Source organism: Erpetoichthys calabaricus, chromosome 14 (genome assembly GCF_900747795.2).
Source record: "Erpetoichthys calabaricus chromosome 14, fErpCal1.3, whole genome shotgun sequence".
Lineage (NCBI taxonomy): Eukaryota > Metazoa > Chordata > Cladistia > Polypteriformes > Polypteridae > Erpetoichthys > Erpetoichthys calabaricus.
Window position 1 is genome coordinate 49066377 of NC_041407.2, and position 25405 is coordinate 49091781.

The 25405-nt window shown below is 38.4% G+C and overlaps 1 protein-coding gene across 11 annotated transcripts in view; it reads right to left on the reverse strand.

Annotated features, from left to right (window-relative positions):
- The window catches only part of adgrb2 (adhesion G protein-coupled receptor B2), a 1003794-nt gene that overhangs the window by 414367 nt on the left and 564022 nt on the right, over positions 1 to 25405 (reverse strand). For all 11 annotated transcript variants that reach the window (XM_051919045.1, XM_028818906.2, XM_051919049.1 and 8 more), the window contains one exon: positions 20023 to 20098. In XM_051919045.1, the coding sequence (XP_051775005.1) occupies positions 20023 to 20098 (76 nt within the window). The remainder of the gene's footprint in view (positions 1 to 20022; positions 20099 to 25405) is intronic.

Here is a 25405-nt window from a genome sequence, read left to right on the forward strand (position 1 = left end):
TCGCTACATTATATATTTTGGATAGTAATATGCACTGTAAATGTATTTACAGGTAAAATTCCATTACAACGAATATCTTTACAACGAAAGTTTCATTACAATGAAGTGTTTTTATGGTCCTGATAGCTTCCCCATATGACACAAGTCAATAGAAATCTTGTTACTACAAAGTACATTCAAGTGCCCAAAAAACCTTGAAATGCCTGAATGAATCAGCCACAGAGCAGTTAGTTCTGTGGCTGCAGCTCAGTTGTGCACAACAATCCCCCAAACAGAAACACTGTCATTGTTTTTTCTTTCTTCGAACTTTCCTCGTGGTTTTTTTTATCTTTTTTTGTCTTTTTTTGTTTCCTGTGGATTTCAGTGATACCTTTTGCTTATTGCTCATCAACATCTGAAAAACATCCATTGGAATTTAACTCATTGTCACCCTCCTATAGAAACGGCAGACACGAAAAAACAATTACAGTTCATATTAGAAAAAAAAACTTTACATTTTTTGCAGCTCTCGATTGTGGCAAAAGAAAAAAGACGTTGCCAGTGAATTCGGAATTTCGCTATCGCTATTGACGCTGTCAACTTTCTTGAAAGACTGAGCAAAAAAAAGAAGAAAAATCTCGGGTTGCAAACGTATGTGAACTGCTGCATTTGAAGACGTTGAAAAATCAGTTTTTATGTGGTTCAGTGATGCACGTTCAAGAAACATTCCTATTAATGCGGCACTCATTCAAGAAAATGTCAGGTTTGTAAACTCTCTTGGGACCTCCCCCAACTAGACGACATGCCGAAGAGAGTCCCGAAGTCCAAACTCTGCTTCTATGGAGGACTGTTTATCTGTTGCTGGGGCAACAGCTGGCTCAAAGCTGTGCTGTGTCTCTCCGCCAAAGCAACCAGAAAAGATACCGATGAGTGATATGCAAGGAACATTGTAAATGCAGGTAACAGGTAACTTGATCACTGATCTGCTGTGTCCGTGTATAGCAGAGTAGCAGATCACACGACAATAAATAAGTGTGCCGTTCCTGTTTCAAGCTGAATAAAGCTGGTTTTGCTAAAGTACTGAGACTCAGCCTCGTGTTTTGGGGTGCATGACAGGGACTTATAGCACGACCCTGATCTTTTAAGATTTGCTTCTGTGTTGCTTCACTGCAGCGCTATGAGCCTGTTGTTACCCTGCCCGGCAACAGACAAACAAGCATCCACAGACGCGGCAATCGCACTTCAGGACACACTTCAGCGTGTCGTTCCCTTAGTTGGGGAGTGGGGGGGTCTCAAAAGAGTTCAGAAACCTCACAATATGAAAAAAGAAAGGATGATTCTGCTTCTGATTGATAACTGTGCTGCCCAAAACATGCTTCCACATTTAGATAATGTTTGAGTTGAATTCCTCCCACTCAATTACATTGGATTTGGGCATCATTCGCACACTGAAAGTGTATTATCGCAAGGAAATGCTGAGAAAATTTCTCGTCAGCATAACTTATAGGCAGGAGGAGATTAAAATTAACTCGAAAGAAGCTATTGAAATGATTGCAAACGCCTCAGTGCAAGTTAAAGAAAGCACTATAGCAACAAATACAGAATCTCATTACAAAAAAATTTTCGTTACAACAAAATATTTTTTAGGTCCCTGGGAGTTCATTGTAATGGAATTTTACCCGTATTTTTATTTTTGCATAGCTGTCTTCCATGAGTAAAAGCTATAATTTATTATCGGTTAATTACAAACCATTCAGTATTTACATATACCATGACACAAATTACATTAAACACAGAATAAAACAGCAGGTTTAACAATTAACATAAACAATTCAAAACTATTAAAAGTCCATTAACATTATAATTATAAATGGCATCACTGTCTGTATTGAGTTTGAACATTCTCACTGTATGTGTTTGATTCCTGAACACTTCTATTTTCTTTCCATGTCACAAAAAGGTGCATATTATAATGATTCCTAATGGTTATTATCTTGACAGGATGCATCAAGCTATCTAGCCTTTGGACCTTGTTGTGGTGTGAAATTTTGCATATAAGTTGATAAATATTTTGTATGTCTTTATTGGTAACTTGAAACACTAATGCCTATCATTGATAAGATCAACAATGGTTAGATAGTTAAGAACTCCCTCCCCTTAAGGAATGAGTCTTTTTGAATTTTACGACAAGGTTGGGGGAAGTGCCTCAGACAAGTCTGACAAATGTTTCTCTGCAGGACTCTATCAATCCACCCCCACAGGAAAGCCAGACTGCCTAGCTGGCAAACTCTAATTGAACATATGGTTTTGGGGGCAGGTGTGAAGGTGTTCTATTCCCCCATTGGTCTGAAGTATAGCTGTTTGAAATTGGCTTGTATCAAAAGCCTTTAAGTACCATGATGCCCTATTGGCTGTAAGGGTTGGACTGAAAACCTATAAATTTGCTTGCTTTACCTCTCTCTCTCTCTCTTACCAAACTGATGAAAGACCATCTCACACACGATGAACTGAAAAGGACAACACAATGAAGAGCACAGCTCGGCAGCCATATTGAGACAGGCATGTGGGCTGTTTTGAAGAAATCTGACCTCAAATGATGCCTTAACTAGAGATATTTTAAGTAACTAACAAGTCTGTGTGCCGCCTGAAATTACACATCACCATTTATCAAGTGTTATGGTTGCCAATATTCAAAAGTACTTTGTATATTGTTATTATTTATGAATATTATCCATAATACATTATTTAAATTGTAACTTAACTCCTGCTTGTCTTTTACTACACCTAATTGCCTGAGGTTATAGATTGTGGTGGATGGCCAGGACCCATGCCTGGCCGGGACGCCCCTTTGACACTGGATCCTGGGGAGCAGCCATGGGATGTACACTACATCCCCCTGAACACTTGGTAGCAGCCCCCATGGGTTGCATCGGGGCCACAATTGTGTTACACTGGAGCTCATCCCTGTTGGGCTGCGTGGCCACTGCCAGGGGGAGCAGCACGACTTCCTGAGGCCATGTGGGTTGTAAAGCAGCCACACCCGGAAGTGCAGCATAATTAGGCCAATTACCACCTGGAGCACTTCCAGGTGGGCTATAAAAGAAGCCTGCAGCCACTACTCAAGGTGCCACAGTCAGGAGGAGGAGGAGGACAAAGCTGCCTGAGAGGAGTGGAGGAAGAGTGTGTTGGTGTTTTCGTTTGGTGTGTTTTGGGACTGTGCTGTAGCTGAGGGACACGGGGAAGACGTGATACCCCAGCGGAAGAAAAATAAAATCTTTTTGTTTATTTCTACATGTGCCTCCGGCATCAGTCTGTGTCGGGTCGGTGCCAACCAAGCGCTTCTGCCATAAGATGTAGAAGGGAAGGTGGGGAGAAGTTATATGGTACAATACCTTATAAACAGTGGTAAGTCTATGAGATCTGAGGCATTCTGATAAAGGCTACATATTAATAATACAAAAGGGGAAAGTACAGTAAAATATTACTCTACTAAGACAAAACAGACCTTTATTTGACTATCTGAATGCCACTAAAATGCAAATAACTCCTCAATACATAAGTAACCAGCTCAATGTTTCCACAGTTGGATTAAAGACTTGTTTTGTTAATGTACTGCATCCCTGCTCCTTAAAAGGTTATATTTTTTAATAAAACAGTATTAAAAGTCAAATTGAATACTATTTTCTTGTTAACATTGGAATTTTTAATCCTTTCATCGTCTGCCTTGGGTTGTGTGCCTGAAAACATTAGAAAATTAACTGAGTAATCACCATTTTTGTATAGGTTGTCTTCTAAAGATCAGAGATTGGATGGATGGATGGATGTAGAGTATTTTCTTAATGTAATCAAATAGTCAAAAGTTTTAGAACACTTCAGCTTTTCCAGTTTTTCTTCAAATTTAATCAGCATAAATGCAATGAATGACGTAAATGGTGAAAAGGTGAGCGGTAAACTGCCAGAGGTTTAAATTTTTTTTTTTAATTAATTTTATTGTAATCATTCCGTACAAATAGATCAATTTTTACAAAAAATAGGATTGAAAACAAATCAAACCCCACCCCTGAGAAGGAGAGTATGGCCAAAGGAGTAATACTTAAGGCTTGTAAACATGCCTAAATTATTGAGTTTAATAGGGCAAAAAAGATAAATGGAGAAGGAAAAGAAATGCGGAAATAATTATTTCTTCTTATTCTAAAATAGTATTGATTAGATCCTGCCAGGTTTTGAAAAAATTCTGTACAGATCCTCTAATTGAGAATTTGATTTTTTCCAATTTCAAATAATATAAAACATCGGTTTCCCACTGACTTATCAGAGGAGAGTTAGGATTCTTCCAATTTAACAAAATCAGTCTGCGTGCCAAAAGTGTAGTGAATGCAATCACAGTTTGCTTGTCCTTCTCCACTTCAAATCCATCTGGAAGAACACCAAACACAGCTGTTAATGGGTTAGGAGGGATTGTGACACCAAGGCTGTCTGAAAGGCACTTAAAAATTTTGGTCCAAAATGATGTTAACTTGGTGCAGGCCCAAAACATGTGACCCAGTGAGGCAGGAGCTTGGTTGCAGCGTTCACAGGTTGGATCTTGCCCTGGAAACATTTTGGATAGTTTTAAGCGAGACAGATGAGCTCGATATATAATTTTGAGTTGAATAATTCTATGCTTTGTGCATATGGAGCACGAGTGAATTCTCTGCTTTGCTACCTTCCACTCCTTTTCTGACATATTAATTAAGATATTTTTTTCCCATTGTCTTCTTGGATCTTTGAAAGGAAGGGACAATTTTATATATTGCAGAAATGGTGTCTAAGTCCTCGAAACTGAGCAGTATTTTTTCCAGCATGGTGGAGGGTACGAGATGAGGAAAATCGGGCAGTTTCTGTTTAACAAAGTTCCTAATTTGAAGATAGTGAAAGAAATGTGTAGCTGGAAGGTTAAATTTGGAATGTAATTGTTCAAAGGATGCAAAGATATTGTCTATATAAAGATCTCTAAGCAATTTAATCCGAAATCTTTTCCAGATATTAAAAACTAGATATGTTTGTGAGAGTTGAAAGAGGTGGTTCTCCTGCAGAGGTGCCACAGATAAAAGATTTTCCATCTTAAATTGCTTTCTAAATTGGTTTCATGTTCTGAAGCACAATTGGGTTATTAGTAAATTTGTGATAACTTGCATTTATTGGAGCGCAGAGCAGGAAATATAAAGAAGTACTGCAGGATTTTACTTCTATTGCGGACCAAGCCTATGTATGTTCATTTATTTGTGTCCAGGTTTTTATGGCTTGTATGTTTGCTGCCCAGTAATAAAACTGAAAATCAGGTAAAGCCATGCCACCTTCTGCCTGAGGTCTTTGTAGGGTCGCTCTTCGGATACGTGAATGTTTTGAGTTCCAAATAAATGAGGTTATGGTTGAATCTAATTGCTTAGAAAATGATTTATTGATACATATATTGGAATGTTTTGAAATATAAAAATAAGCTTAGGAAGGATATTCATCTTAACAACGTTAATTCTTTCGGCTAGAGTGAGATGAAGGGTTGCTCATTTATATAAGTCTTGCTAAATTTTTTCCATACAGACGACAAAATTTTGTTGATAAAGAGCTTTATGTTTACTTGTGATATTTATCCCTAGGTATTTAAACTGATCTGCTATGGTAAAAGGTATGGTGTCCAATCTAATATTATATGCTTGTGAATTCACTGGAAAGAGTATACTTTTATTCAAATTAATTCTGAGACCAAAGATCTTTTGAAATTCTGTAAGTGCTGTTAACACTGTGCAGGCACAGTGTTTTCTGGGTCTGATACAGTTAGGTCCATAAATATTTGGATAGAGACAACTTTTTTTTAATTTTGGTTCTGTACATTACCACAATGAATTTTAAATGAAACAACTCAGATGCAGTTGAAGTGCAGACTTTCAGCTTTAATTCGGTGGAGTGAACAAAACGATTGCATAAAAATGTGAGGCAACTAAAGCATTTTTTAACACAATCCCTTCATTTCAGGGGCTCAAAAGTAATTGGACAATTGACTCAAAGGCTATTTCATGGGCAGGTGTGGGCAAATCCGTCATTATGTCATTATCAATTAAGGAGATAAAAGGCCTGGAGTTGATTTGAGGTGTGGTGCTTGCATGTAAAAGATTTTGCTGTGAACAGACAACATGCGGTCAAAGGAGCTCTCCATGCAGGTGAAAGAAGCCATCCTTAAGCTGCAAAAACAGAAAAAAAACATCCGAGAAATTGCTACAATATTACGAGTGGCAAAATCTACAGTTTGGTTTTTCCTGAGAAAGAAAGCAAGCACTGGTGAACTCAGCAACGCAAAAAGACCTGGACATCCACAGAAGACAACAGTGGTGGATGATCGCAGAATCATTTCCATGGTGAAGAGAAAGCCCTTCACAACAGCCAACCAAGTGAACAACACTCTCCAGGGGGTAGGCGTATCGATATCCAAGTCTACCATAAAGAGAAGACTGCATGAAAGTAAATACAGAGGGTGCACTGCAAGGTGCAAGCCACTCATAAGCCTCAAGAATAGAAAGGCTAGATTGGACTTTGCTAAAGAACATCTAAAAAAGCCAGCAAAGTTCTGGAAAAAAACATTCTTTGGACAGATGAAACCAAGATCAACCTCTACCAGAATGATGGCAAGAAAAAAGTATGGAGAAGGCGTGGAACAGCTCATTATCCAAAGCATACCACCATCATCTGTAAAACACGGTGGAGGCAGTGTGATGTCTTGGGCATGCATGGCTGCCAGTGGCACTGGGACACTAGTGTTTATTGATGATGTGACACAGGACAGAAGCAGCCGAATGAATTCTGATGTGTTCAGAGACATACTGTCTGCTCAAATCCAGCTAAATGTAGTCAAATTGATTGGGCGGCGTTTCATGATACAGATGGACAATGACCCAAAACATACAGCCAAAGCAACCCAGGAGTTTAATAAAGCAAAGAAGTGGAAAATTCTTGAAATGCCAAGTCAGTCATCTGATCTTAACCCAATTGAGCATGCATTTCACTTGTTGAAGACTAAACTTCAGACAGAAAGGCCCACAAACAAACAGCAACTGAAAGCCGCTGCAGTAAAGGCCTGGCAGAGCATTAAAAAGGAGGAAACCCAGCATCTGGTGATGTCCATGAGTTCAAGACTTCAGGCTGTCATTGCCAGCAAAAGGGTTTTCAACCAAGTATAGAAATGAACATTTTATTTCCAGTTATTTAATTTGTCCAATTACTTTTGAGCCCCTGAAATGAAGGGATTGTGTTAAAAAATGCTTTAGTTGCCTCACATTTTTATGCAATCGTTTTGTTCACCCCACTGAATTAAAGCTGAAAGTCTGCACTTCAACTGCATCTAAGTTGTTTCATTTAAAGTTTATTGTCGTAAAGTACAGAACCAAAATTAGAAAAAAGTTGTCTCTGTCCAAATATTTATGGAGCTAACTGTATATATAAAACCATATCATCTGCATATAGAGAAATTTTCTGTTCCAGTCCTTCTCTGATAATCCCCTTTATCTGATAAGAATTTCAACAGTGGATCACCAGTGGTTCAATGGCGATTGCAAACAGCAGTGGTGACAAGGGGCATCCTTGTCTGGTGCCACGGTTTAAATTTAAAGTTTAGGTTAGCAAAAACTGACAAAAAAGGCAATATCAGAATATTATAAATGGGCCTTCTTCAGGGAACAACTAATAGGTTACAACCTGCAGATGTTCTGCAGCAAGTAAAATAAATGAATCCTTGCAAGTTGAAGCAAACAACTTACACAGGTGTCCCAACCTCTGTTCATTACTTAAAAACACTCTGTCTTAAAGTAGAGTTAGAACAGACTGTGTTACTATACCCTAGGACAATGTACTCCTTGGACAATATTCCATGGATAATGCCAAGAAAATGGCAGTTAAGAAATGAAATGAGGTAGATAGAGCATTATTATCTTTGGAAGTGTAGGCCTTTCATTTGGAGAAATTACAAAAAAAAAATGCTAGTGAGTGTGGTGTCCTACACAATCTAAAGGCAATTATAAACTGGAAGAAACTCTGATAGGCAGAGATCTGGCAGATTCATAGTCACAGCCCAATCAGAAGACAGTTTCTGAGAGTCACCAGCTTGTGTGATAGGCACCTCAGTTTTTATTGTGAAGAGGAGACTTTGTCCAGTCTGCAGTAGTCCACAAGTGGAATTTCAAGGCCTTATTTTGCCGTTTAAGGAATGGCTTTATTACTGCCATTTGTCCTGTAAAACCTGCAGTACAAAGCCATTCGAAGAATGTATTATTATTATTGTTGTTATTACTCCTCATTAACCAAGATCCGCTATTCCCTGAAATGTACCATACAGGCAGTCCCCGGGTTACGTACGAGATAGGAACTGTAGGTTTGTTCTTAAATTTAATTTGTATGTACATTATTTTAATAAATGCTATTGTTGACCAACTGTAACCAAGTGCTCTGCCAATGAATGATGGAGTTTCACCTCTCTCTGACCTTTTTATTATTTCTACTTCATTTTCCATGGTGATGGTTTTTCTCTTCTTTGCTGTATCACTAGCACTCGCATCAGATTTGTGTTTCAGAGACATTGTGAAGTCAAAAGGTTAAGATGAACTCTTCTGCACAGCACTGTAGACGCTATCACAGCAGGAAGGCACCCCTCGTCAGCACGTCTAGTGTACTGACGAGAGGCAACTTACAGCTATGTAATTAATAGTACAAGCAGGCTTCCTATTGAGAATGAATGGGAGCGGTTCACCACCCGCCCACTACACAGTCACCTCCAGTTGCATACAGTATGCTGCCTGCAGCGTCTGCCCACCGAGAATGAACAGGGTGCGGCCAAAGGCAGGTAGTGAATCGCCCACCACCACCCCCATTCAACAGGCAGCCACCCGAGGCACACTACAATACTGACCCCGCTGCCCCATTCATCCTCAATGGCCTCTGGTCAGTCACAACCGGGTCACCGCTTGCAGCATCACCAGCCACCCACCGAGAACGAACAGGGCAGCCATTCGAGGGACACTGCAAGGCTGTGTGGTGGGTGGGGTGTGAAATGCCCCCCTCCACCCCATCTAGCCTCCGTCCAGTCAAGAGCAGTAGCTGCGGTGGTGTGGTGGGTGGGCAGCGAACCACCCCCCTCTGCCCCATCAAGTCTCCGTCCTGAACATGAGTGGTAGCTGTGGCCCTGGTGACTATGAACCCCGGGTCCCCACTTGCCACACACCCAGCCGCCCACTGAGAATGAATGCCCCCACCTCTCCATTCATCAACCGGAGCCGCCTGAGGGACACTACACTGCGCAAGCAGTGAAACCGCACCCCTCCAGCCTCTGTCCAGCCACCAATTGTAGTGTCCCCAGGCCGAAGATGACGGAGCGGCAGTTACTGAGGAGCCTGCGTCTCATCCCCCCAGACAGATGAAGGAGCAGCTGTGGCCCTGTTGGAAAGTCATATGTCGGAAGTCCATAACTCAGGGACTACCTGTATAAGTCAAGCAGAAAAACATCAAAAACATCTCATTTACTGAAACCAGTTTATCTCATGAGGGTCATGGTGGCAGCAGACCAAGCAGGTCATCCCAGACTTCCCTGTCCTGAGCTATAGATTCAGGCTCTTCCAGGTGAATTACCAGGGCATTCCCAAACCAGGGAGCCATTGGAGAGGGGGTATACCTACAAAATGCCCAAACTACTTTAACTGGCTTCTGTCTTTTTGAATTGCAGTGCTTCTCACCATATCACGGATAGTCAGCCCTGCCACCCAGAGAAGAAGCCTCATTTTTTCTTGCTTGTACTTATGATATAATTCTTTTCTTCATTGCACACTGTTCATGACCATACATGAGAACAAGGATGTACTGTATATTGACCGGTAAGTTTTGTCATTAAACACTGATCCAGTCTACTTGTTGATCTAATATTCCCTTTTTCAATAACTCATGAACAAGATTCTGAGATACTTGAACTCCTCCACTTACTCCAATTGTTTTCCTCTCACCTGGGGAAAACAATCCACTGTTCTTGAGAGAGAACCATGGCCTCTAACTTGGTGGTTGAGGTCCCCATTCACAGCTGCTTCACACTAGGCAGCAAATTGCTCAAGTGCATGCCGAAGGTCTCAGTCAGATAAAGCAAAAAGGACAACATCAAGTGCATAAAGCAACAACACTGCCCCTAGCCTCTTCAACTGGATACCCTCACATCCTCAGCTTCACCTTAATAGATAGATAGATAGATAGATACTTTATTAATCCCAATGGGAAATTATGTCTATGCAAACCACAAACAGGAATGGTGACAAGACGCTGTCCTGATAGAACCCAAAACCCACTGTGAACTAATTCAGATTAATGGCAACTATTTTGATATAGCTCTCACTGCATTTATATAGGTAATGAACAGCACATAAGCGTAATTATGTCACCACACATTCCTGCAGCACTTCCAAAACACATGCCAACCAATAATGTCATATGCTTTTTACATATCTACAAAACAAATTTAGACCTGGTTATCCTACTCCCACACGCCCTCTAGCAACTGCGACAGGGAGAAGACTGGTCTACTATTACATGCCCAGGACAATATGCACATGTTTTCTTCTGTATCTTTCAACCCTGAAAGTGGAAACATATGATTTGGAAACTAACATTAACAATTGTTAAAAAGAAGTAGATTTCCAAAAAAATCTATAAGAAATAACAAATATACTTTAGGTGAACAATATTGTTTATAATTACAGGATATTGTGTTGCAGTCTGGCAAATTATGTGTTTAAGGTACTATGAGGAATGTCACAGGCAGAAAATGGCAACATAAGAAAGTGTATGCTCATTGTATTGAAATATTTTAGCATCAATGTTAATGGAATAAGAAATTGTGCAGGGAATTTTTGAGCTTCAAATAACATTGTAACTGACAACAAAACCCTCTTTAATATATTGTATAGCTTAGACTAAACATGGCATTAAAGAGATTCATAAAACAACTTGCAAAAAAATGCTGCCATGTTCCATTTCATGTACAATATAATATATATCTGATTAGTGTTCCAGAATCAAAGCCATATGACTGCATGACTGAGGTTAGATTCACATCTAAAATAGCTGATCTTAATTGAAACAAATATCCAGAAGAAAGATGAGCTGGTGGTCTTAATTTGCACTGAATTGTGTGAAGATGATAAAGGATATGTTTTAATGTAGTAATAATCACATTTCATTTACAGTGGGGAAACTTCACTTTGTTCCCCATAGGACAGCAAAGCAGAAGAAAGTTCTGCAGTGTACTTTGAAATGATGAAAACTACAGAGTAGGGATCAATGTAGGAAAAAAAGGAAAAAAAAACATTAGGAAAGACATTGTAAACATTCTGTTATGTTGCGTGAACGCTCCTGTGTGCTTTGTACAGAGGAATCTACAGCTGCCATGAAAATCCTGCAGTAAATAATAATAGAGAGACCCAGAAGAGATGATTTAGGACAATGTAACAAGGTAACACAAAATCATGCACAAACATCCCAAAGACAATAAGAAAACTTTGACCAAATCTTTGGTTGCAGTAAATTCATGAAATTAAGAGTTAGTCATAGACCACATATTTAACACTGAGGCATCAAACAGAAAATCCATAGTGGAAGCAGAAATAGAATGATCAGCAGGTAAAACAAAGAGAATATGCTTCTCTTGAACATGTAAATGAATCAAAGTTAAAGCAGTATGAAAGAGCTATAGGTATAATGAACAATGTGTTTGAAAACAGGGCAGACATCACCAAGGAGATCAGTGGTGCTAGAAGAGGGCAGCATGCCCAAGCAGTTCACTGAAAATATCACTAATAGATTCAGAAAGTATTTAATGTGGCTGCACCTTAACTGAGACCAGCAATCACTTCATAACTTTCTGTACTATTTTCAGTGTTATCCTTCATTCACATAATCCTAAGGAAATCACAGAGTTGCAAGTCCTGTTATCAGCAGTTACAAGCAGTTGTATAGTCTTTCACCAGCAGTAAGCTCTATTAAAGGACCCTACAACTGTCAGCAATCCATTACAACATTAGACTGGTTTAATTTGTGTTGTTTCAAGTCACAAGGCATAGGGTCTTGTGTCTGTAAAAGTTAACAGACAAAGAATTCTTTGTAGTACAATACTGTATATACAGTGTCCACAAAACACGGAAGCACAATGACGACTCCAAGCAAAGAAGGAAAGCAAGTATTTTGGATTATGCAAACATAGGAGAGTCTCAAACTTTAGAGCTAGCACGATTATTAGTTCAATGATTCATGTCTATTTTTACAGTGTTCTACATCTTATTCTGGTTTGCTCTGTGCTGATTGGCTTCCAAAATTAGGCAACTTTACGGTACTTTTGAAGTCCAAAATGAGATTTGGAAAGTTGCTTAATGGCCATGAATGAAATGTGTAGTTGGATATTCCCTGTGATTTTCTGTTCATATAAATTGACACCCACAGAGGCAACACGTTTAATGACAGCTTTAATTGATTGCATGGTGTCTTTACTTTTGAACCTACATTATATAAAGACAGTGTGAGAGAGAGGGAGAAAGATAGCATTTAAGAATTTATTATGGATTAAGGAACTTACAGTAATGACCAGTAAAGTAAAAAGTATGGGGGGTGGGCAACTACTGAAGAGAAACAATTGACTCCTGAGTATATGATTTTACAGTCTTACGGTATTTCTTAGTAAGCAAAATTCTAATTGTTTTACATGTCTGACTCCTGGCTGGTTAAACTGTACTTTATTCTATGTGGTGTGGAAGAATAATTTTGGAGTAACATACCTTTCATCTTAAAGAAATAGCATAAAGAGTTAATAAATGTCAGAAACCTTTGCAGGCATATCAGGAAACCAAATAAAGGTCAAAAGAACAACAAAATATACTGAAAGGTGACTAAGAGATGACTAAGAAATCAGCAGATGTCCTGTAAAACAACCAGAATGGACAGTTATTACATGCATAGAAATTTCAAAGGTGGTGACTCAACTCAAAGGTATAAGAAGAACCAGAATATAGACTTTTATTTTATATAAGTCACTTGGGTGTAACCCAACAAACCAACCAGAGTAAAATATATGCATTGATTGACACTGTATGTATATTCAACAGTTTATAAAATGAACCTCTATTTTTGTTTCTCTGATCATTCTGAACCTGTTGTAACAGACTGATTTTGAAGAATGCTCCCCGTAAGGTATTCTGCCGAGGAATAATTATAAGATACAATGAACATCTTTTCTCCTGCCTGATTAGTGATTTATCACGTTAGAGGATGCTTCTTTCTTTAATAAGATGTTAAATTTCTACCACAGTGGCCGCTTACATTACACAAACTGTAAGATACAAGTAACAGTTTCAAACCCCACTTAATCTAAAGGTGAAACTGAAGTTATCTCAGTAGTATTGGGTGCAATGTATTAGGGTATTTTTCAGTTTATAATATTAGGGCCAAAGGTTAAGAAGAGAAGGAATGAAAAAGGAATAAAGGACCAGGAGATGAATTGTAGATGAAGTGTCAATAACAGATGCCAGTAAAAGGTCAAATACCAAAAAGAGGTTAATTCAAATACTTAAGGCAAAATGAATACTGTAAGTTGTAGACAAATGGGAAAGTTGGACATATTCAAACTTGAAAGAAAGCTTCAAAAAGAAATATGCAACTCATTGTATTTATCCTTAATCATGAAAACAACCTGTTATGCCAGTATTTAAAGGAATACTCCACCCAAAAATGATATTATTTTAATGTTACTTACTCCATGTAATCTGTACCAGTGGCCGAGAAACATTTTTAATCTCATATTTTCATGGAGAAGGTACATAAGAGGGATTCTCATAAAAAGGATTAATAGGTGACCAATGCTTGTCAGTGGCAATGGTTGTGAAAAAATGATTGGCTTCAGTTTCATTCCCTGTTCTCCTCTTGCAGCTGTACCACTGTGAGTTCTGCTGAGCTGGCCCACATGCACCTTTCAGGGACTCATCTGGCTTTTCAAAAGATAAAACACTCAAAAGCATCTCCACTGGATTCTACTGGCCTGGAATTCACAAAGCGATACATTGCTTTTGTAGGTCTTGCCACAAATGCCAACTGAATCAAATTCACTGGTGACACTGTGTGCATCTCGTTGAATCAAATTTCCTGCTGAGACTGTACACCTCTCATCCCACTGCTTTGATTGATATATAAATTTGAGCAGATCAGGGTTGATGTCATTGGTCTGCTTAAGCCTTTGGCACAGGGACACAAATACATTCTAGTTATTGTTGATTAAGCCACCCAGTAACCCGAAGCCATCCACATGAGACTGGCCAGTTTTAAGACTATTGCCCAGGAACTGGTGGGGATCTTTACACCAGTTGGTATCCCCGGAGAGGTCCTAAAAGATCAGGGGACAACTTTCAAGTCTGTGCAATTCAAGGAGATTGCTAACAGTCTTCATGTTACCCATCTCAAAATATTAGTCTATCACCTGCAGACAGAACGTTTACTTGAGCGCTTTAACCAGACACTCATACATACTGTATGTTTAGGAAGGTAGTTCGGGCAGATGGATAAGACTGGGATCTTGCTGGACCTCATAAAAGAAGGATGAGGGGAGACCTGTCCTGCCCCCCACAATATTTTAGACTACATAGCAGTGCTGAGCCTTTAACAAACCTTAATCAAAAGTGTTCTTGGAACTTGGATGTGTGGAGTTATCAGACAGAAGCAGCATTTAGTGACCTAAAGTCAGCCCTAATGTCAGTTCAGAATCTGCTTACTCCTAACTCCTAACAGACTGACACTTCAGTTACTAGCCTTAGTGCCATGTTGAGCCAAGTTGTCAAAGGAGTCAAACACCCCATTATGTACCTCAACCGGAAATTGGAGGAGAAGGAGACCAGGTACAAGTCATTTGAGTGGTAGGCCCAGGACATCAAATTGGCAAAAAACCTAACTGCATTACTACCAGTTGTCCAGAGAATTTGTCTTTGTGACCAATCTTGCAGTGGTTATGTTCCCATAGAGACTCCAACCTTTGAGTAACATGCTGGTTTTGAACCTGCAGCCCTACAAGTTCGTCAAACTGGGCCCACAACCTCACAGCTAGGTATGCCTGCCCCTCTGGGACCAGGCTAAGAGATGGGCATGTCACGCATGTACTCCTAGGAACCATCTTCCTGCCTCTGATGTTGTAAGCACTACCACTCCAGGCAAAGAGGGGGTATTGTCACTAATGACATTTTTTTCTTTGCACCACAGTAGCCATACCTATATCACCCTTAGCTGACCACATGCCTTCCACATAAAAGCATCCCCCAGAAGATGGCGTTCATTTGGACCTAAAGCATCAGTTGACACTACCTTAGTTATGATTCAGCTACAATGAACCTGTTTGTGCCCTGGTTATTTTATGAGCTTATGAAAAGGGGTAGCCCAGTGGGTGCCTCAACATTCTTTATTGTTGCCCTCAGTCTGTTATTTGCTCACAACTCATAAAACACTTTTAAAGTGTAAAGCTCTTAACACAAAGGTGTAATAATGAGCTGCATAATAAATCCTCCAGATGTACTCTGTATTACAAATATAATCATCAGGAGAGACACTATAAATTGGCAATGCTTTATCTCATTTGGTTGAGATCACAGAATCATGCTATTGTAAACATATGCAATGTACAGTATATCCAGTGCTTATGGTAAGCCTCTGTAATTCCCATCTACTGCTATCCATCATGTTCAATCTGGCATATTCTGCCCCTTGCTATACAAGCACAAATGCTTTACTTCTGTCTTTTCACTGGCATCCTACTACTGTTAGGATTCAGTTACAAACTCCTATCTAGTAAGTATACTTATAATCTTCAATTCCCACGAAATCTCTGCTCTGCCTAAGGCTTCCTTTTAATTGGCCCTTTTCCAAATGATGTGAAAATACACAATGTCTCTCAGTTCTTGTGGAATGAGCCTTGGATGACCATGAAAGCTGCTCATAGTCTACTGATATTATGGAACTTCTTGCCAGATGTGCTTTCTCGCAAAATACCCTGAGACTAATAACACTTACAGCCCTCTGCTCTCTTCTGTATACATCTTCACCTGATGATATAAGTTGTCAACTAACTGGTTTTGCTACATAAACATATTATTTACTTCTATAACTAAACAGATTACTACATTCTTGTGCTTTTCCTTAAATTTGGTTACGTTTCTTCTTTATTGCCAAGCACCCATGTTGTGTGTGTATTGAGTTTTTGTAAGTGCATTTAGAAAAGGGAAAAGCAGGTATTGCGCATTTCCAAAATGTAGTAATAAAAGTGTCAAAAATATTTGCTGTTTTTGTCAATATCTGTTTAATTTAGCTTAACAGTAGTAGCGTTGCACTAATGGCTTCTGACCCACATAACGATATAATGTTATTTTGTTGTTTAAATCCCATGAAATGAGCTATTGTTAAGGTGATACTACAATGCACCACCTTTTTTAGGTTGTAGTATTTGTTTATGAATGTGACATGTATTTTTTTTTATGTAAGTGTCAGTCTCACACAAGCTGATTTTAATTCACAGCTATAGCCCTTATCTCTACAATGAAGTGAATGCCTGAGGCATTTGTTTAGGTCACCTTAGCTACTTGGATGCACAGAAAGGAGGCCTTGTTTCAAAGTAAATCTTGCTTGGAATCCCAGATGAAATAGTCACAGGACAATACACATTTAGACTGCAATGCCATGGTTATTTTTATGTTGTTACTTTATACTTTTGTGTTATGATCCCATCTAACAGCATTTGGAACTCCACTGAATTGAATAATAATGCATGCAATTATACTATCACACTATTAAGCTGTAGTTACAAAAGACACAATGCTCCAGTGAACACGTCTCTAACGTGTGATCATTCTACATAGTTTATAGGGAAAGGTTTAAAGGTGACCCCCGGGGAAAGTGTTTGTGGAAGTACAGGGAATCACATGTTCATTTCCTTTCTGGATTAAGGAATTAGCTGACTCAGAAGATGACCCATACTCAGGAGATGACCTCCACTCATTAGGCTGCCTTCTCAGATGACTGCATGAGTCAGTAATGTTGAAGGTGGGACTGGAATTCCCATTCCCTTCACATCAGTTGCTATTACACAGGATTATCCTAACTGGGAGACACCTCTTTACTAGTTTCACGTTTTTGTTTTTCACACATATTATAATGGCAAGCATGAAAAAGTATTACTAAGTCTTATTTCATTCCATTTCAATACATTTTACATTATCCCCTGCTTTAAAATTATAGTCATTTTGAACGAGTATCTTTCCTTTAATAGCATAAACCGACAACCCAATATAGTAAAAGAATGATCTACAGAAGCTAGAGTGTGCTGTCAGGACCCCACTGTGTTTATTTTGGCATTTCTCTCTCAGACTGATCCTTATTCAGGCAGCCATGCTATATAGTCCACCATACTGCTACTGTATATGACCACATTTTTTTCCTAGAAAGTAACATGCAAATGATATAAACTCAAAACATACAATATCCATCCATTATCCAACCCGCTATATCCTAAGTAAAATATATGCACGGTCACGGGGGTCTGCTGGAGCCAATCCCAGCCAACATAGGGTGCAAGGCAGGAAACAAACCCCAGGCAGGGCGTCAGACCACTGCAGGGCAACATACAATATTAAAAATGAAAATGTTCACTGCAAATACGTTTGAAGACTAAAATCTTCCTGCATGCTCTCAACTAGTAGCCCACAAACAAGGTATTGAGTATCCCACGATGTGCAACTATGTCCAATCAGAACAGGATACAAACCCTCCTGTCAGCATTCATGAACAATGTTTACTTTTATTGGAAAATATGCAACATAGACAAAGACCGCTTCTCTCTTAAATTGCTCTTTCACATTTCTTCTATTTTATTTGTCCACCTCAGAATATTTACTCTGAGAGAGTTCCCTGTCCATGATAGTTTTCCTAATGAAGAACAATAACAGTTTGAATTTTACACAGTCCCTAAAGATCTGGGTAAGCTTTGCCACATATACTATACTTCAAAAAGTCCAGTGAAGGAAGATGGGGGGGCCTCCTGGAAGGCAATTGACTTGGTGGTGCTCTGAAAGTAAGCAGAGTAATATCTCGAAGCAAATACAAGAAGTGCTTAACTTCTACTGAGAAAGACAGAAAGAAACCATGGAGGACTGCCAGGAGGCCACTAGACCATCTGTCCAACAGGTGGATACATAAGAAAACTTGTGACAATATTCAGTATTTAGACTCAAGAAGGACTGGCATGAACATGTTTACTCCATATGTGCTTCATTATCAATTAACATTAAGACTTCTGATACTTTATGCATTATTTCAGGTTTGATAAGATGGAAAGTTCATAATGACCTTTCACGGTGTTAAGATGACTAGAAATGGCAAATATTGCTAGTCATTTCTATTCCTGAGATAAACACACCATAGACAAATACTGTTAGTGGCTACATAAAGTGATGAGTACTGGGCTGAATAACAAATCAGAAGTCATTTTTTCCCTTGGTCACCCCCGGATGTAAAAGTACTGAAATAATACTGAATGGGGAATCTATCTATCTATCTTTCTTAAAGATTGTTGGGTTATGTATTGGAATATCTAAATTACCTTCATAAAAACCGTATAAATAATAACAGACCAGCAGACATGTGTTCTAGTATTTAGTATGCACAACAACAGTGTTTGTTTAAAAACAGAACAGCTTCAGGTTTAAGGGAGCATAATTGCACATATTGTCTGTGTCTTAGGCTCCTTATGTTAGATGACTGATAAAGAAGTATGACTCATTTCATGGTAATTTGAATTACACAAGAATCCTGATCACACAACAATAAGAGTTAAATTTAGCTACCATTGCAGGAATTGTCTCACACAAAATACTGGACCACTAATGAGAATGAGCAAATTCTAAATGACTGCTAATCACCTGCCTTGAAATGCCTTTGCATCTTCCTCATTTAAAATATGCTCTGCTAATTAAGAGCATCAAGCAGTAATCTTTAGGCAGATGTCATACTGGCGAAGTTGTGATTTGGCATTAGGCAGAGGTGGTCAAGAGGAAACAGACAAAAATAGAAACTGAGGAGGTGTAATTCGAGAAAGAGCTGAATGACAAAATAGAAATAGACAAGGGCAGAAAAAATTACCAAAGCAGACAAATGAGGAAAAAAGTAAGAGAAAAGAAAAATGACAAGGTAGCTGAGAAATTTCAAACAACTGGCAAGATGAATTTTCTGTTTTGATCTGCATTATGGCCCTATAGTAGTTATTTCTTAATCACTCCTGATATCTATTCTGTAATTCAAAAAAACACAACTTGGTAGAAGCAATTGGTTTAACTTGAATTACTTTAAAGTTACTTAAAATGCAAAAATGTAACAAGAAATGAAACAAAACCTTGCACAGCACTTTAAAAACTGGAAGTATTTAAGTAGCGTTGTTAGGTTTTATGATAGAATACGGGGAAAATGCATATTAACTTTTACTAATAAAAACTCACAAATGTTATATTGCACTTAACAATTATTATTTTATGTACATTATAAATGTCATTATGTGATAATTTATATCAGCAACATAACTTATTAAGAAATCATTCAGAAACAATAAATAATGCTTTTTTACATCTTTAGAAATTGTTTATTCATTAAATTTAGATCTTGTTTCCAACATCTAATCAAAATCTAAATGTATTCATCTATTGTAAATGTTTATTAATGAAATAATTAAAAGTTATGACAAGGTGTTACAGAGTGATGAATTACGAATGACTCCCTCTAAAATGAACCCTTTAGTTGAACCCCGTAGTTGTGTGTCCCTCTTCATTTGTTTACCACTAATTCTTGCCTTGAATCTTGCCCGTCATGTGAATACTTCACTCAGGGCTGTTTTTCCTATTTATCAGCAGCACAAATGACCCAGCTGGCTGACTTCAATCAAAGAAAATCTGTCTATATTTTTGTTTGGCATATTACCTTGGTGCTGGCAGAATCATTCCCAGTGTGCGGTACAGAACAGCTCCTATTACAAAGTTTGAGGCATCTTCTGACTCTGAAATGAAAAGAACAATAAACATATTTTATATAAAATCTATGTTTATATTTATATACAGTATATATATATATATATATATATATAAAAGAATGTCATGTTGCTATTTCAGAAATGTCCTGCTTCACTCTGACATGTTACTTTGAAAGCTCAAGGGATGATCTGATTTGACATAGCAATCATTTCTAGAAAATGTGACTGCAGGAGTCAAGCCCCCGGTGTAACTGTTATAACAGTTTGCTCATTACTCCATGCCCTGCAAATGCTCTGCAAGTTAATGTCTAAAAGCTATAATATTTGTGATTGAGGATTATGAAAACGGTATGTCTGAGGGCAATAGGACAAAATTTAGAATTGGAATATATATGTGGGTATCATTTATTTTTACCAATTAGTTTTTCAAGTCTTCTGTAGATTCTTTTTTTTTTTTGAAGATTCAATTTTTTCTCCCCTGCCATGTCCGAAATAAGTAGTCACACCGTCTTTTGGAGATTTAGATTTCATATTGTACACTTGAAGATTTCTGTGGGGTTATGCCAACATTCACAAATACACTGAAAGCAAGTACACAAATAACAAATTATGTGTTTCATTCTAAGCAGGTAACCAAAACTAAGAGTTCACACAGAGTGCTGAGAACCATCAACCTACTCTTCACATTAAACATATTACGGCGCATTATTAAGAGCGCAGATACGAATATTATACTGGCAGAAAAGGGTTAAAGTCCGTTGTAGTGTGTGCTCCCATAGTACTGCACTGACAAATGATAGTCTAGACACAATAGTAAGGACTAGAGAAAGCCTCTATGGATAAGATTAAATAGCTAGCCATGTTTTTCAAATTTTATTTAAGTGGCATTTTTTTTTTATATTTTGTATATAATCAAGAATTAATTTAACACAGATCTTTGGGTATGTGGGAGGAATATACATGTAAGCAGGGGAAGACTGTGTGAAGGCCACAAAGACAAAGACTAGTCAAGGCGTTGAACCCAGAAGTCTGGAAACAGAGACGGTAGTGCTAACCAGGTAAATGCTATACTGCAAAAGCTTTGTATCTCTATTTTTTTTTACAGTGTGGGAATAAACATTTACCTATTTATTATTATGTATTTATTGTAGATGCATGCTGACACAGTCCTACACTAATTTCTTCATATCTGTATGTCTAGCACAGACAGTAGGGTATGCAGGTTCTTAATGCCTATTTATGGAGTCTTTTCCTCTGTCACTTGAGGAAGGAGCCTAAAGGGAGAATGCATCACCAAATCAGGTGTAGTGACTTTATTAAAAGTAATGTAAATAAAATTTATTTTAATGCTTTTCCTGGTGTCCTCTATTGTCTTGATGAAAACTACCTAGTTGCTGGCTTCATATATATATTTGTGTAAGTTGACTTTTTTTTTTGTTCTTTATTTCGCCCTATACAATTTCTTGTATTAGGAATTTGGTAGTTTTCACAGACCCCTTAGGGTCAGAGCGCAGGGTCAGCTATTGTACAGCGCCCCTGGAGCAATTACAGGTTAAACTTCTAACATAAATGAACCCAGAGGCAGGAACAGGTCTCAATTTTGGGTAAACCACAGGCATAAGACAAAATGGAGTCAACTCCTTCTTCACTATTTATTGCCAGGAGTGAGAAATTAACATCTAGTGTAAACAATGTAGCCTGTGGTGGCCCAAACCTTCCTGACATTTTGACTGCATCCTACTTACAGCATTTACACTGACACAGTCAGCAGGATTTCATGGCAGAGATGAGTGAACAGATGAATATACAGAAAATGCTTGAAGCACTACAAAGCATTGGGGAACAGATATGGCAGCTGCAACTGCAAGCCACAAAACAGCAAATAATGATGGCAAAAGTAGAGGCAAGAAGAAAAGCTTAGGATTTATAACAATAGGATTAAGAAGTATCACCTGCACAGATACTCATGTTCGTCTATTCACAAAGATAACATGAAGGTGTTCCTTCTACAATAGAAGTTCCCCACTATGTGCCTTGCCCTCATTGCAAAACACCAATTACATCAAACTCCCAGACGTCTAATTGTGAGCAGATGCATAAAATCAAGCACTGGCAGTAGAATGGGTCATATGGAAGAGATCAGTGATTTTAAATGTGGCACTCTCATAGGATGTGACCTTTGCTATAATCATTATGTGGAATCTCTGCTCTGGTAGATCTTCACAGTCAAGTGTAAGTGTCATTATTGTGAGGTGGAAGCTTCTAGGAGCAACAACAGCTCAGTCACAAAGTGGTAGACCATGCAAACTCACAGAGCAAAAGCACATAATGCATAAAAATTACCTGATCTCCCATGCATGACTCACAACAGAGTTCCAAATTGCCTCTGAAAGCAACATCAGCACAAGAACCGTGGGCTTCCATGGCCAAGCAGCTGCACACAAGCCTAAAGTCACATTGTGCAATACCAAGTGTTGGAAGGAGTAGTGTAAAGCACTGCTGGACACTGGACCAGTGGAAAAATGTTCTCTGAAATGATGAATCTTGTTTCACTATTGAAAGTCTGATGGACAAATCTGGTTTTAGTGGATGCTAGGAGAACACTATCGTATAGACATTATAGACAATAGTGCCTATTGTAAAGTTTGCTGAAGGAGGGGTAATGGTCTGGGGCTGTTTTTCGGGGTTTGGGCTAGGTCCCTTGAGTCAGTGAACAGTACAGTTAATATGCTATGGCATACAAAGACATTTTAGTCAATTGTGCACTTTCAACTGTGTGCCAACAGTGTGGAGAAGGCACTTTTCTGTTGCAGCGTGACTGTGCCCTTGTGCACAAAATCAGGTCCATACCACATGAACTGGAATGGCTAGTGACAAACCTACCACTGACCATCAGTGCGGGCTATCTATAAATGAAGACCAAGTAAGGAGAAAACTGAAGCAGCTACACACAGGAAAAGCTACAGGACCAGATGGAGTCTGTCCTTGAGTTCTTAAGGCCTGTGCTGACCAACTTTGTGGTGTCCTTTGTCACCTGTTCAGTCTGTCCCTAAAGCTTCAGAAGGTGCTGCTGTATTGTTCCTCTTCCAAAGAAAGCAGGAGAATCTTCACCTAATGATTTCAGACTAGAAAATGGCATCCTGGATAATAGACTACCTGTCAGGCAGACCGCAGTTTGTGAGACTTAATGACTGTGTTTCAGATACGGATGTGAGCCACACTGGAGTACCTACCATAAGGAACAGTCCTGTCTCCTTGTTTCTTTACTGTGTACACCTCAGGCTATAAATATAACACCAGGTCATGTCACTTGCAGAAATTAGTAAAGGGGATTAGACAGAGTATAGGAATCAAGTGGAGAACTTAGTTTTTTGGTGCAAAGAGAATTGTTTACATCTTAACATCAGCAAAACCAAGGAACTGCTTATTGATTATTACAACACCAAAGAGCCTGTATGTCTGTTCACTATTCAAGGAGTGGATGAAGATGAAGTCCACATTAATGACAGGTTGAACTATCACAGAATACAGAGGAACTATATAAAAAAGGGCTGAGCAGACTCTTTTTTTCTTAGGAGACTGAATTCCTTTAATGTGGGAAGTGACATCCTTCACACCTTCTATAACTCTGTGATGGAACGGTAACACCACCTCAGAAGAGGATCACCAAATTAACAAGCTAATTAAAAGAACAGGCTCAGCTACGGGACACACTCTAGACCCCTTGGAGGTAATAGCAAAGGAGAGAGTTAAAACAAAACTGAGTGTCGTTATGAACAATGCTGCACATCCTCTCTCTGAAACACTAACAGTGAGGTCTTTCAGCCAACGAATTGTTCACCAGAAGTACAGCATGTCATGAAACGTTACATAGGCTTCTTTATACCAATAGCAATGTGTCTGCATAATGCCCCACTGTGACTGTGACAGCCAAGTCAGAAGTTTTCTTTCTTTTTAATTTTCTTCTTCAGACCAAAGTATGCGTGTGTATATTTATTTATTTACTAACTTATCTAGCTATTTATTTAGTTAAAGAGCTTCTGTAATAAGCCAGATTTACCCTGGGGACAAATAAAGTTCTTTTTATCAATCTATCTAAAGACATGGTTCGACAAGTTTGGTGTGGAGCAACTTGAGTGGCCTGCATCGAGTCCTGACCACAGCCTTATCAGAAACATTTGGGATGAATTGAAATACTGATTGCAAGCCAGGTCTTCTTGTCCAACATCAGCACCTGACCTCACAAATGCTGTTTTGGTTGAATGGGTACAAGTGAAAAGTTGTTATTACTGTCTGTCAATTTGGGGGATACTGCAGTTACTCCATATTAATGCCCATGGTTTTAGAATGAGGTGTCCAAAAATATCAGGTGTTCACCAACTTGAATTTGACAAATATAAGACCAAATACACTATACTGTTTAAGGATATTTTGTTACAGCATATGTAAAGTTCCACTATACCCTGTAAATGTATTCCTCCCATAAGACAAGGTTCTCCTGTAGATACAGTATATATCAAAATCCATATCAATATAATTTTCTGCAAAATATCAATCTTTTTCTTTCCTGTAGTAACTTTGATAGTTATTGTTTTAAATAATGCATTGATGCATTTTATTATGTTTCAGTGAAACAAATTTTTGCAAAAATATATGGGAGATATCCTTTGTTGTCTATTTCAACAGAGGATTTTCTGCTCTATTCCTGAGACCTCGTAAACAAACTTATTTGAAATAAAATGAGCTGGCACACATTAAGCTAATTTTATGACTTTTTACAATGATTTCAGTTTTGTGAACTTACTAAATGAAAAATATGTGCCCAGAGAATAATTAGAAAATGTTAAGGGCTCCAATATAAAGTTTTAATGTGTTTAATTTACTGATTCTCTTGCAGCAACTTAGTTTTAAAACGATGTTTTGAGTTTAGAGTGTATGCCTGACAGTTACTTTGTGTAGCCTGCAGGTAGCTGTAAGCCCTCCTTGTGCTGTCCTGTAGATGAGCCCCTTGTCATGCTTCTCACTTTAAACATGCTTTTGATGACAGCTGTTGATATCAGAAAAAAGGGCTCTTCATTACTCCTCTCTTCCTCACAGTGTAACACAAAAACATTTCATGTTTTACCTTTAATTAATTTTTCAAGGACAAACTCAAAAACCTGATAAGCAGATCTTTTTTTCAGGATGGATATAAAACCAAAAAAGTGTATTTAAATGTTGTTACAATTTATTTTCATTGTGAAGCCCAAAATGCAGGTTTTCTACTTAGGCTCTTATATTATGGTGTGATAATGTATTCAACCACAATGGAAATATCACCTTGGAAAAGCTTCT